Source organism: Bombus vosnesenskii, unplaced genomic scaffold (genome assembly GCF_011952255.1).
Source record: "Bombus vosnesenskii isolate JDL3184/JDL3185 unplaced genomic scaffold, Bvos_JDL3184-5_v1.1 scf7180000013319, whole genome shotgun sequence".
Taxonomy (NCBI): domain Eukaryota; kingdom Metazoa; phylum Arthropoda; class Insecta; order Hymenoptera; family Apidae; genus Bombus; species Bombus vosnesenskii.
This window is the reverse complement of record NW_022882964.1, coordinates 1,466,631-1,480,896: the sequence shown is the minus strand read 5'-3', so window position 1 is coordinate 1,480,896 and position 14,266 is coordinate 1,466,631. Positions and strand designations below refer to the sequence as shown.

The following is a 14,266-nucleotide window of genomic DNA, read 5'->3' as shown; positions in this document are numbered from 1 at the left end:
GAGAAGCCATGGGTTTCGTCTCCTCCATTCTTTTCTTTGCTTCGATTCGTTAAAAATTCGCAAGCAATCGGACACAAGGGAGCATCGATACGTCAACTGTGAATGGTAAATTGTAACGATAGAATTGTATTGTATTTTATTAAGTAATACGTGATGCTTCTTTGATTTTTTTTCCGTTCTAGTTCGTTGAAATTTTGTGAATAATCTGTAATAATTTGTAAAATACATTATGCATTACTATATATACTTATATTTATATTTATATTTAAGCAATATATATATATTGCTTATGTATGATGATGTAGACAAACATAAAATTATATTATACGGTTCATGTATATTTTTTTAATTGCGTAGTTCATAACACAATTTCTCTTTTAGTATGTCTTTTATGTCAGTAGTCAGTATGTCTGAATGATAAAAAATTTATTTATAAACTCGTTGGTCCATATCAACTTTTAATTTAGGATCATTTCGTTGAACGTTACCAATCTTAGATATTTAAAATGATAATGACCCGACAGCACGGCGCTCCATTAATTAATAGATCTAGTAGATTAGATATGTATGATAATATCTATTTCTATCTTTCCTTTTTTATTTTCTAATTCTAATACTCTTTCGCTCTAGTACTTGTCTAGCTCTAGCACGAAAACAATTTGGAAGATTGAAAATACACTTTGTTTCGTACTATCAATTTCTCTTACATTCAACTCATATTTCCACCTAGCATAATTGCTATAAAATAGTATTTAAACCGAACAATTTACGATTTTGCTAAACTAACGAAAATCAATTATTAAAATATTATTATTTAATTATTTTATTGCTATTTACATTTTAAATTTCTACTTTATTCGATGAAATCGATCGAATCGTATGAATTTTACAATAGTCGTCTTAAAATTGTATTGTCTATGTATCGTGGAAGATAACAAAGACCAAAGCATTTTATCAAAAACACAAGGCAACTGTCATAGTCTCTTTTAGGTCTTTAGAAAGATCGTAATATGTTGCAGTTGCGTTCGATATAGTCTCGATAGTTGCGAGTATTCTCAATTACGTGAAAATGCTCTCAAACTATTCGCTAAACCAGATCTTGCGCTGTCGTCTTCCGGAAGATTGTTTCGTCGTCTTGGCTACGATCCAACAAAGTTGTCTCGTTGTCCGCGGCATTTTGAAACTTTTGGAACTGTCACGCGATTTCATGATAGACGTTCTCATTTAAGTCTAATTAATTAAGTTTCCCTTCAGTCCTAGAGATACTTCACCAAATCGAAGTTATTCCGTAAACATTTTAACAAAATCTACAAAGATCTATCGGGCCCTTAAGATCATATAGACAAATCATTCTTCCATGCTATATTTATCTATTACTTTATATATCAAATCGCTATGTCAGTGACATACGTAGCCAAAAATTTGTAAGCTATACCGCCTCTCCTGCCAATCGTGTTAATCATTCGATGTTAATCAATCGATGCTACGAATATGATAGCGATTTCTATTCTTTCGCAATAGATTCTCAAGCACAAAGTATTCCATTACTGAAATTTAATTAAACAGCCAATATAATTAAACCTGAAAATCGAAATCTCGAACGATTGTTCGCCGAATCCTAGCTCCACTTTGACCAAAATGTGCTACAGACCTTTATTTCCATACAATTATCAACAATCGAATATTCTCTCGATACAGTCAATATTCGCACATAACAAATCTCTTCTATAATAAGATTTTTCATAATTACGAAGTTGAACGATGACCAAAGGCGATCCTCCCTCATATCCAGTCCTGACAACGCGATTTCGCCGCACGCAGCCGCATATTCATAGCAATTCTTGTGGATATACGCGCGCGTGCGCGACCAACCGTGCACACATATTCACGCGAACACGATACAAGTACGAACTGGCTCCCTCTACGTAGGATGTAGCCATTCCGGCTGATCCATCTCGCCGTTATAGTGAGATTTATGGAGACGGTACCGTTGGAAACTGAGACTGCCTGTTCTGGAGGTGGGAGGGACGAAAAGGGGTGAGAAGAGGAATAGCGAAAATATGAGAAGAAAAGGGAAGGAAGGAGCGTACGAGGGTGGTATAAGCACGCGTGAATGCATGAAAGCGACCAGGATGGCGGACAGTGTCGAAAAAAAGACGATTGCAGAATTGGAGGATGAGACGAAGGATAAAAAGAATTTGTGCTAGGAGCCATGATGCTTCTTCGCCGTATCCTAGTGGATACGGTTCTTCATTCCAGAATATTTGGCCATGAAGATATACTTGGATAGGGTGCAGTTACTCCTATTGAGTTACATCTCCTATTTTTCTACTTGTCTCTTTTTAGAATTAGTAAAAGGAACGGATTTCTCGATAGATATTTCAAAGTTTGAGACATACAAATAAAAAACTCTCGGAAAGTTAAAAAGTAACTCTTTCAAATTCAACCGAGGTCCAAGTAAATATTTCAGTCCAATATGTAATCGTTATACTTGTTAAACGTTTACACTTTATTATCCATTTTTACGTCTTTCTTAATCGATAACACCGACAATTTGAAAAATGACATACAAGAGCCAATATCTTCGTAAACGCCCGACAAGCAGGCTGTCTCTAAACCGCCACGGCAATCGTCCAAAGTGATGTCCCTTCGAGCTCGTCAAAGATGTATAGAGCTGAGAAAGTGGCGGCATCAGGCGAATAAGTAGAGGGCAGATTTTCACGGTCCTAAAATCCTCTCAGAGTTCCCTCCGTTATCCAACGAGATTTCTTCGCGAAATTTATTTTTAACGAAGTGCTGTCTCCAGGCGTCTTTGGCCGTCGTGAAACAACCATGTTCGTTAACGTGTTTCTACTACCATTACGAAACGTAAAGAACGAGATGTAAAAAACAGCCAGTCGAAATCGCATAAAACCGGAGGCAATTATATTTTCAACAGTTTCAAAGTTTCCGACGTTGTCGTATTTACATATCTTCACTGCAAAAAGATATTAATTCGTCGACAAAAACCAACTCACGCTACACGTATAGCCACTTAATTCTGCTCTGATATTCGCACATTTCATATCTCAATTTCCCTTTGGTCTCTCAGTTCTTTAGAATACGGTCGAAGCGAGAAATCACACATAAAAATAATTATTCTTTCGCGTTCGTCTGTCCAGAGACAGACGTATCTACTTACCTCTGGTACACGGTACAGCAGCTCGCGCACTACACCGCTAATGAAGTTTCAAAAAGTTTCGTACAACACACGCAGTAAAAAATCACAGGAAATTTCCTATAAATGTTTGAATACTTTCGTCAGCTACCGTACCTATTATCTATGGGATGTAAGTAGATATGTCCGTTCTCGCACGGTCAGACTTTATTACGTTAATAAAGAACATGCTCGGAAGTGGTACATACGATGGTATCCTCCGAGACCTACATAAAGGAAGAAACGAATTTTTAAACGAAGACATGCGTGAAATAACGCCTTCGCCGCGACTAACTAGAAACATCCACAACTTACGTGATCTTTCAATTTCACCATACTACTACCAAGACTACATTTACAAAACCATATACCGCGCTATAACCGCTCGAGATAAAATTACGCGGTACTCGATTTTGAGGCAAAGCTATACTCTATCAACTCTAACTCTACTTCCGATACACAAATACTCCGTTACTCTGGTGAAAAGATGCGTCTTGGAAGGAAAGAGCAACGCGTAGTCGTGCATGGACCAGGGGTCCCGTAGATTTCGAGGTCGTAGGTGTGCGCATATGTCGAGTAGACGGAGGGATGGTGGATAATATAATGATGGCGTCGGCTGGGCAAGGAGGGGCGGGGCTACGAGGGGATCAATATTATCCTCCTCCACCTCCACCTCCGCATTTTCCTCTGCCGTTCCCCTCTCTTCACCGACGGCCAACCTTCCCTCTGTGTTCCCCTCGTTCCCTTCTCGTTCCTCCTGTTCTCCACCACCATCGTCGTCTCCACCCTACAACCGTCGACCTTCTCTCCCTTCTACCGACGTTCCTCCTTCGCCTCCTCGTCCTTCTCTCCGACCGCGACGTCTCCCGTCTTACGAATCGAATTGCTGGGCCGACGCGACGCGACGCCTCGCTACGTTCCGACTCGCGTGTATGTATGTATGTATGTATGTGGTGTGTGTGTGTGTGTGCGCGCGCGCTCGCGCGTACGTGTGTGCATGGAAGCAAGTACTTACATACATGCGCACGTTGTACACATGTGTTTGTAACTGTGGCTTCGAACGCAGATTGTTTATCACGATAGGAGGCACAAGCGACTCGTTGATCGCGAGCAACGACTTTTCAATGCTCGGCTAGTTTTTTGAGTATCGCTGGATCAACGCTGATTTCGAGTAACTGCAGAGCTTTCTGAACGAGGCCGTGAATGGCTGGCAGTGGGTTTTCTGGTATTATGGTTTCATAAAGGCGAGATTCTCTGAAAAAGTCGGAGGGAACTCGAGATTTTAGAAATATGAAGGAGTTTGCTCGCCTGCGAGAAGAGAACTTTTAATTGCTTATATTTGTTGGTATTTGATAGTTGAGAATTAATAATTCGTTGCAATGATACGACACCAACGCAGAGCTGTAGTAACGTATGCGATATAATAATATAGCGACGAATAAATAAGATACAGATTTAAAAGTAGGTAAGTATTTTGCACGAATATGTAAATTCCGAGCGGTACGATGCATCGATACCGAGAAAAGCTTTTGGGGACATTTATTTTTCGGTAAGTCGTACTGTGACAGTAAATTAATTAAGTCGTCAAATTTTTACAACGTTTTCGATTATTGACTCTGTCTGATAAGGTTCGAATGTAATCTTAAATTAAGTTGTAACGTAAATTCGATATCAAATAACTTAATCTTTTTTTCTCTATTGTATCGATTAAGAAGATGTATTCAATTTAATAAAGCGAATGGCGTACTTTTATTTTCAGTTCTGCTCGTTTATCTAGTTTTGTTTCGTGTAACAGGTATTTGTACGTAATACTTGAAGTTATTTTCTAAATAGCAGTTTGCGATAAATATCGTTTTACTGCTACTTTGAAAAACGTGTAGATATCTTTTGTATTGTTTTCAGGTAGTAATACGAATCACATCGATATTTGTGTTTCAAACGCATTCTCTCGACTAAATATATTTGGTTTTAAATTTTAAAAATACAATCTCCCGCGTCGTTTGTACAGAATTACAAGCATATTCGTTTTACATAACGTTTATGTAGCACGAAGGCGAATGTAAAATTTAAAAAGAGGATTTTTCCGCTTGTTCCGTTTTATTTTTATTATATTCCGCAAAAATTTATACGAACAATCCGCTGTTTTATCCATAAATCTATAATATTAATCAATGAATTTGTATGTGTACGAAATCTTCTAGCCAATAATTAACTTTAGCTTATTACCAAAATAATTATTACTAACACATTCATTATTGTAGAAAAAGAACGAACGATTGCTTCTCTCTGAATAAATTCGTCTATCGAGCTGTTAAACTCGTCTTTAGAGATACGTTTCACCCACCTGTATCTCAAACAGCAACAAGATTGACGTATTGAAAGAAAAAAAATAGGCTAACAGCGTGGCCACCTCGTACGAAACGAATCGCGCTTATCCGATTGTTCACTGGCCGTTGCTAAGTCGTGGGATTACCTTGTATGGGGCAGCATTTTCGGGGGTGTCTATATAATGCTGAAACGTATATGTGGCACGGAAAAGACGATCAAGGGTGGCCAATGCGAGGTTGGGGAGGTAAAAGCTGGTAGGTTGGTGGGGGCTTGATTGATGAGCTAGCCCCGGTCACGGTCTCATTACATTTATATAAGCTTTCGTAGATTGAGCCGTGCACGGAAGCTTACGCGGTGGCGAGGGGTCGTGATTTGATGAGGTTTTATTGCTCGGATGACGTGACGGGAGCCATTGTTCAAGCGGTTGTCGAGTGGAAAACATTGGATTCGATTTATCGCGTCTACCAACTTGCTTCTCACATTACGTTTACTTCCATTAAGCAAAAATCCAACGACCGACAAATCGCAGAGACAACCAAATAATTAGAGCGTGTATCGTCGCTGATTTATTAGGGTTGGAATAACGTACGAAAGAAGAGTAATTTCTTAGTGGAAATTGATGATGTGTTAAAATTGACGACGATTTACCTGTGAAAATTCTTCGTGTAGTTTCACCGTTGACAATCGTTTAATAAGAACGTCGTGAATTTTTGATATATTTTATTTGATTTAAAGGAAGTCGATTGATCAGAACGAATTTATTTCTATTTTTCTATATCTTCTCGCGATTTTCATATAAAATATTTTCACGGGCCAATGTATCTATCCAAATCTTTTTCCCTGCAGCTTTAAAATACAAATGGCCGCTGTGGTTGCGGTTAACGCCGGTCAAGATCGTTTTTCGAAAATTATCAGCACGCTGGTTAATCCGTCGACTTCTATCGTGACGGGCGCGATTCGAAAGTTCATTCATCAAGCTTATGAGCCAGCAGAGTCGACTCGAATTCTGCGATGCTGTTAAAGTTTATGGGCGCGGTCTTGTGTGTGTATACGAAACGACTCGCGCGCGCCTTCCGAGAGTTTATTGATTCTCGAGCCACGGCATCTTTCGGCCGCTGTTCTGTCCTATCGAGTTTACTCCCCCTCTTTTGGCTTACCGTCGCCCCGTGTCATGTCTACGGGGTTGCTTCGTGAAATCCAATGATGTTCCTGCTCAGCAAGGAAAGTTTGCTCATACGCCGCCCGTACGAAGGGGAAATATTTTTCTCGCGCCACGAGATACTCTGCTCTTTCGTGAAATTCATAGGGGAGGAAAGTCGTACGGTCTTTGGATTTCGATGTTGTTCGCGGAGTTCCATTATCGTTGACGAGATGTTTAACGATTGGGGATACTGCAAGATTTGGTAAATCTTTGCTACCTATGAAATAATAAACAATAAGTTTTATAACATATAATAACATGGCATACGTTCCAACTTATCTCGGCCAATTTTTCTTTAACCTCGCGTTACAAACTTTCGTAACGTTATAACGTTATCATATTCAACGTGCTAATCTTAACCAGTCAACGTTAAAAGTATTATAACAGCCATCCAATTTCTGAAATTCCATCATTTCAATATATTACAATTTCATGCTCCTCGAAATACTCGCTTGAAAATTGTCTTCGCAATCTACGCTCACAGACAAATACACGAGGCTCAAAATCATTCCAAAGTAATCCGGAGGAACTTGGCTTCTAATTCCTGCCAGCTCAAAAAGCTCGAACAAAGATCTCCATTAAAACCGCATCGGTAATCCTTTCGATCCGACGCATCATAACGTCGCTTCTTGACCTCGCGCGATTACGTGCTGCGTTCCGAGAATAATCGGCAAAAGGCAGGGCATTATTCTTCATTAGCCAGTCTTCTTCCCCTCTTTCAATGACTCGTCGCGCCTCTTAGCGTTTTCACGGCGTGATCGTGCGACCATCCATCTTGCGAAGGATCCTCCAACCTTTTTCGTTGTTTCTCTCCCTCGATATCTTTCTTCCTTCCTGTCGTCCTTTTTCGCTCAAAACTTCACCTCGCCAACTGGAAGCAGATACAGTGGCTCGCAAAAGTATTTGAACGCTCTTTATTGTTGTGTTATACGAAACATTTTGAAATTTCGTTAGCGTTATAACGAGACACGATTTTCATGATTAAGATGGGGAAGCTTGGAAGCAACTTGAAAATGTATATAGAAGTTATAAAATATTTACTGCAAACAGATAAATTTAGTAAAAGAAAATTAGCATACAGCGCGAATAATTATTTTGAACATATAAAATGTGTTAAAGATCCCATTGAATATTCCGACTTGTCGATGTAATGGGCGATTGACTGTTTAAATTCTTTGCGAGAGATCTCTGCGAGATATAGATTTGTGCTATACATCTTGCAAGTCCTACATACATTTTTAAATTTGTTTCAATCTTTATGAATACGACGACGACGGTCGAGCTGACTATAAGTGGTCAAATAATCTCTGGACAGACGAATACTGTTTCTTCAACAAAGAGTATACTCGAAGGATGTACACATGAAGATATCATGTAACGTTTGTAAGAGAGTTTCATTGCGATATATGAAAGAGAAGAAATCATTTTTTAAATGAATGTACAATCATGAATACACACGAATACACATATAATGCTGTATATTATTTTTTATTCGACTTCTACTAAATCTATTTTACAAATTTCTGACTAGATATATCCACCAAATATCTTGCAGCTTCTATGTACGTTTCCAAATTGATTTAGAATTATACCAATATAATCACAACGATCTAATCTCGCAGCAACGTCAACGAAATTTCAAGATGTTTCCTATAATAAGCATAATATGTTCGTAAAAGATTTCTACGAGTGTTCTAATACTTTCACCAACTACTGTACCTTCTCGCCGAACCCTACTGGCCGAACCCTCGCCTCGGTACCCGAACCAAACGTTCTAACGTTGGTTGCCTTACAGTTACGCGAGTATCTGAGTGCAACCACCCGTATAATTGTCGGGAGCAAGCTGGTTGGGCGTCGTGGAAAAAGCAACACGAAGGAACGAGCCGAAGGCGAAGGGATGGCGTCGAGGTTGAAGGGCGAATGGGAAAGGAAAGAGGGTGGAAACGGCTGACGAGCGGCTCGCCCTCGCAGTATCGAACGCGAGAGAGGGCCGCCTTGAATTAACGCCATCATATTTCAGGATGGAGGAGCTCGCCGGGGTTTTCTTGCCATTTGTCTCGGGACTCGGCCGTTTACCGAGTGTGAACCTCTCCTTCGTCCCGCAACATGAGTAATACCTGGCTGGAGCGAGTCCTCCGCGCGAAATCTGGCGAAAAACCAGAAACGCGAGCCCCGCGCGTTTCGTCCGTTTTTCAACGAGAGCTGCGAAGCATAATAGAAGCAGTATTCGTTAACCGATGAAATTTATATAGTTAGGGAAAAAGGGGAAGGATTTCGCGTGGATTTTTTGTGGGCGTGGGTTACACCGTTGAAGTGTAGGGTGTTTAGATTAGTTTGGACGAGTGAGAAATGACGTCGGAGGTTGGCGGGGGAGAGGGACTCCGGTAGGCGCGGTTTAGATACGGGAATTTTTTGGACCACGATTGCAATTGCTTTTTCAACGAGACATAATTGTTTCACGGTGATAAGATAAGATAATTTCCTGGTAATTGTTGTATTTAGAAGTGTTTTCCTCGGTTTGATGCGTGTCGCGGCCGTACTTGGCTGAGATACGGCTCGGTTCGTGTTCTGTTTGAAAATATTGAAATTTCTGTTTGATGTGATTAAACAGAGGCTTTTATTTAAAAAGTATCATTACGTTATTTACATTGGCATTAGTTTAGTTCCATTTGAGTAGGCATAACATATGCACCTGAAAAAAGTATTATGAGATTAATGCAAACTTTGATCGATGCATAATGATCATACCACTGCAACCTCGTTTTGAAAATTTTCTTCTACAAAATGTTCCACTTAATATAAAATATTAAAATTATTAATTATTGACATTTTTCCTGCTAATTCGTTGTATACGTTAATTGTTTAAATTAAATGCCGCCGCTACTGTCGCGCTTTTTTGTTTTTATTAAACATTCATCGGTTAAAAGAAGAATATCGTACGAAAGTGATAGGTATCAGGCATAGCAGCTCATTGATTTTTGACAGCCCAAATAGGTGTTGACAACAAAGTTAGATGCAAAGAAACTTGCGACGAAAGAAGGAAAAGCAAAAGGTGAAATTTTCGTAGCAACGAAAATATTAACTTATTATCATCCATTAGTCGTGGTTAAAGAGAAGATCACCAGAAAAAATGCAGGTCTCTTTGGTTCAATCTAATATGACCCTTCTTGATACGAGCTTAAAAACAGAGCACGCGTACTGTACAATTCCATCATTTACATTTACAAAGCATCACTTTTGCTTGGCTAAACACTACATCTCTAATCTTCGTACCTCTAACCGTCTATCCTATCGCGACTAACACAATTAATTGTTTCTACCACAAACTATTATATTTAACGCAACAATTTGTTCTGTCAACGCAGGTATGGTTCAAAAACAGGCGGGCGAAATGGCGGAAACAGACGCGCAACGCGAACACCGCAGCTGACGCGGTAGACTTCAAGCCCGGCTTCGGCGCTAGCCTGAACAGCTTCATCGGCCAGCCTTTCACTGACCCAGACGCGCTCTACAGTTCGTACAGCACGTACAACAACTGGGCCGCCAAAGTGCCATCGCCTCTGAGCGGCAAAGGCTTTCCTTGGGTCAATACCTTGGGTTCCGTGGTACCAACCGCGTCGCACCATCATCATCACACCCAAGTCAGTCCCGTAAACTGCTTCAACGCCGCGGCGACGTCCGTGGCGGGCAACCACATGGGTGGAATGTCCGTGTCCGTGGGTCAGGCAGCCACGTCGATGTTACCAGGCATGGGATCGGGCTTGGGAGTTGCCGGTTCACCCGTGGCAGCGACAGGAGCTGCGTGTCCTTACGCGGCACCAGCGGCACCCCATCATCCCTACGGACCACCGGTATACACGCCACACCATAGAACAGCGGCAGCTCCGGAAAGCTGTACCGCGATGACATCCAGCATCGCCTCGTTACGATTGAAGGCCAGGCAACACAGCAGCGGTTACAGCAGCCTAAGCGGCAACTCGTTCAGCATGGACAGCACGCCGGTCTCAGCAGCTGGGAGTCCAGTAGGTTCGAGAGCTCCTTCGGTCGGCGGTGGACCGCTCAGCGCGTGCCAATACGCCCTAACAACCGCTGGCGAGGCGAATCCTCACTCGCCAAGCAGCGCAGAAGCTCACGTGAACGCTACAGCCAGAGCCCAAGTCTGAGGTGAAGCGGGGGCTACATCTAGCCCCCATCACCACACTGTAACCGCGAATTCTAGAAGCTCCCTGGCCGGTTCCGGGAGCTCTTTGGGAGGTGGCAGTCAAGTGGTACCGGTGGGAGCTGCAGCCAACGTGTCCGCCGGTCAGCAAAGCGACAATCAACTGAGAACGCAAGAGTGACCCAGGCCTAGGTCCGCCGCCTCGCCGACGTTGTCGTCGACCCCTTCGTCCACCACTTCTCATCCCCCTTACCTAATGTACGACGAAGACGGGACCACGGCGGACCAGAAGATAGAGGATGACAGAAGCGTGATCGAGGCAGGAGGCATAAGTGGCGAACGTGTTATCGCGACAGCCGGAGGTATCGGAGTAGGCGTTGGCATCGGAATTGGTGGCTCTGGTGCGGGTCCTGGAGGAAGCACAGGATTAGCCAGCTATTGGCAACACGCTACCACTGCTACCGGATACTGGCCCTCGTTATTGGACTGTTGGACCACGCCGTCCATCGCTTCCACCTCGCAGACACTCTCTCTGCCACGAGACGAGAACTGAGAACAGCGCACGCTATCGTGATGCCAGCGATGTCTTCGCAAGTAATTCTTACATTAGTATCTTGGATCTGGGGATGCTAAGTATCTTTTATTGTATTTTTAATTTCTATCGTTACACTTTTAGAGGTTATGAAACTTGTGTTTTGTTAAGCTTCAACTGGCGTGGCGTGGATCAGATCGGTGATCAGTAACGAACAGACAATTGATCGGTAAATAGCTCGCCTCACAACTGATCTTATACCGTAGTGGTACCAAAGGCAGATAATAAGAAGCGCAACATTAGAAAAGAAATACAAAATGTGAGAAATACGCGTTATATCCGTCATTGACTTTATCTATGTCACGCTAGTTGAAAGTCAATTCTTTCTTTCTTTCGTTTTGTTCTGTTTTTCCTTTTTTATTTTCTTCTTTGTGGATAGGATTTTGCGAGGACTCGTGGCACTTACGACGATCTTGAATTGTTACTAAATTGCGGATATTTATGCAAATTCATATTTCTGTGGATATAGTTAAAGCGATAGAACGTAGGTAGAGAATTGTTTACTTAAATATTATACTTTGAATAATTTATATATTCCTGCATTTTCTATACATTTTTTCACAATCAAATTTTCTATAAACGCATAAAAATCCGCAGTCTTACGCGTTATTACGTTCAGTCGTACGCTGTTCTTCATCGAAATTCGTAGATCGAGCGTTTAACGGTTATTTACACGATTTAACGACATTCTTCCCAGTGCAAGTAAACGGGAGAAAACTGTACATAGGATTGTAAATGCACGAACGATGGAACGATTATATTGGTATATAATATTTAATGTTTCGAGGTGCATGTTTCATCCGTAAAAAAATGAACGGAATCGCAGAGAGCGTAGGGCGAATTTTAAGTTTCCTAAAGATTGATTGAGCTTAATTAGAATTTTTATTTTCTTCGCATTTACAAAAATGCCACCTGTTCAACAAATACTCGAGCCAAAGTGCAATATTTTCGACTTGATAGTCGTTCTTCTCGAAAAAGGAAAAGAAAAATAGTCGCTGAAAGTGTGATCTATCGAGCAACGAGCTTTATATTTTCGTAAAGATTTATTTTTACTTGCGATTAGTTTCTTCTTCGCGCGTTTGTCACGGGATATCGTGCGTTTCGAAACAGAATTCACGAGCAACGTCGTTGCGGAACTTCGTTGTGTACAGTCTTTCAAGACTCCAAACGAGAAAACGAGTAAATTTAATCGCAAATTAGAAGGATAACGAGATGGAAAAGAAGTAACGGGATGAATAATAAAAGATCCGTCGCGGATCGAGATGTACTCATTATTCTGTAGATATATGTATAGTAGACGCTGATTTTACGCGGTTCGTAAATATCTTTCAGAATTGTTATATTGTAATGATGATAATAATAACATTATCCAGCAGAATACCAAAAAAAAAAAAAGAATAAAAGAAATGAAAAGAGAAACCATACACAGGCTGTAAGTAAATGAAATGGCCACCGTTGCGATTGCAAACGGTGCTTTGTACAGTGTACGAGGAAAGAAATCACTTTATCGACTATGCGTACGTTATAAATATTATTAATATTATTGAATAATTATAAAAAAAAAAACTGTATTCGATACCCTTGCAGGGCACGTGTAACTGGACTTTTGAAGTCCATCGATTCATTCTCTTCGTATTTCGTTATTTCATTACGTTCTCCACCATATATCTTCAATAATACCACTTTTCATCAACGCATGTACATTGTAAAATTGCTAAATTATACAATCGTTCGATGAAATGGAATCTGGAATACACAGTTAAAAAGAAGAACATAGACTAGGCTTTATAAATTAAAAAAAAAAAAAAATGGCATATCACCATCGATAAAACGTGAATCTAGAGAGGAAAACGATGTGAATCGATCAACTTCGAAAGTCGATGCAGGCATAACGCTATAGAACAAATAGTGACGTAAGCTAGATTTAAGAAACGACCGCTATTTTGTATGAATCCCAATGTCGTACAAATGTTCGTCGTGATCACATATCCCAGTTCCCGCGGTGAGTGATTGCAAATGCCCGCAGAAGACATGTTCTCATTCCCGTCGTCGCGTCGTTTCACTCACTACGTGTAAACGTTCCTACTGGGCGATATTGAGCGCCGAAAGGCCCCGTTTGTAATCTAGTCACAATAAAAACCAATTCTACTCTAAGCGAAGTCACTGCTTCACCGTCACCTGTCTCGTCCGTCGTTTTAGTTCAATTGTTCTACGCGAACTTTTATTTGATTTAACAACGAGCAAATATATTTCATACTTTCGCCAAGAAATCTTTTTCTTTTTTTTTCTTTTAAATAATATTACGATGAAGATGTACAACAGAATCTTCTTTTTTTCAAATTAGATACACCGTTATCCATAAATTACCAAACACTTTGTACAGTTAGAATAGGGATAAATGAACATTGTGATTACAAAATGAAGTTGATGCCAAAGTTAGTCGTTATTTAAATAAAATATTTTAAGAACGATTATTTAAATAATATATCACCTTATTTGGTATAAATAGATTTTTTCTGAACTATGCCATTATCTATGTAGCTGAAAGAACGTGAATAATATTTTCTTTTATTTTACTTTTTGTTTGAATCAATGCTTTTTAATGATGATTTCTCAAGTAATTTTCAATTCTGTTGCTACAACTGCATGGGAAATATGTACCTACTGACTTTCACACAGTACCTGACACATACGAGTTCGGACTTATTAATCGATTTTATAGAATCAAGTGTAACTCATGGACGAGAGCGTATCGTTAACGATAACATCGTAAAATGTCTTACAGACAAT

At 40.4% G+C, this 14,266-nt stretch overlaps 2 protein-coding genes across 7 annotated transcripts in view; both read left to right on the top strand.

Annotated features, from left to right (window-relative positions):
• The window catches only part of LOC117235724 (pituitary homeobox x), a 44,058-nt gene extending 33,139 nt beyond the window's left edge, over positions 1-10,919 (top strand). For all 6 annotated transcript variants that reach the window (XM_033498021.1, XM_033498022.1, XM_033498024.1 and 3 more), the window contains one exon: positions 10,091-10,919. In XM_033498021.1, the coding sequence (XP_033353912.1) occupies positions 10,091-10,888 (798 nt within the window). In that variant the 3' untranslated portion in view covers positions 10,889-10,919. The remainder of the gene's footprint in view (positions 1-10,090) is intronic.
• A 164-nt stretch (positions 10,920-11,083) lies between these two features.
• LOC117235726 lies at positions 11,084-13,742 on the top strand. Its single transcript, XM_033498028.1, has one exon. It carries the CDS (start codon positions 11,141-11,143, stop codon positions 11,435-11,437), a length of 297 nt encoding a protein of 98 aa, XP_033353919.1. The 5' UTR covers positions 11,084-11,140; the 3' UTR covers positions 11,438-13,742.
• The last annotated feature ends 524 nt before the right edge of the window (positions 13,743-14,266 follow it).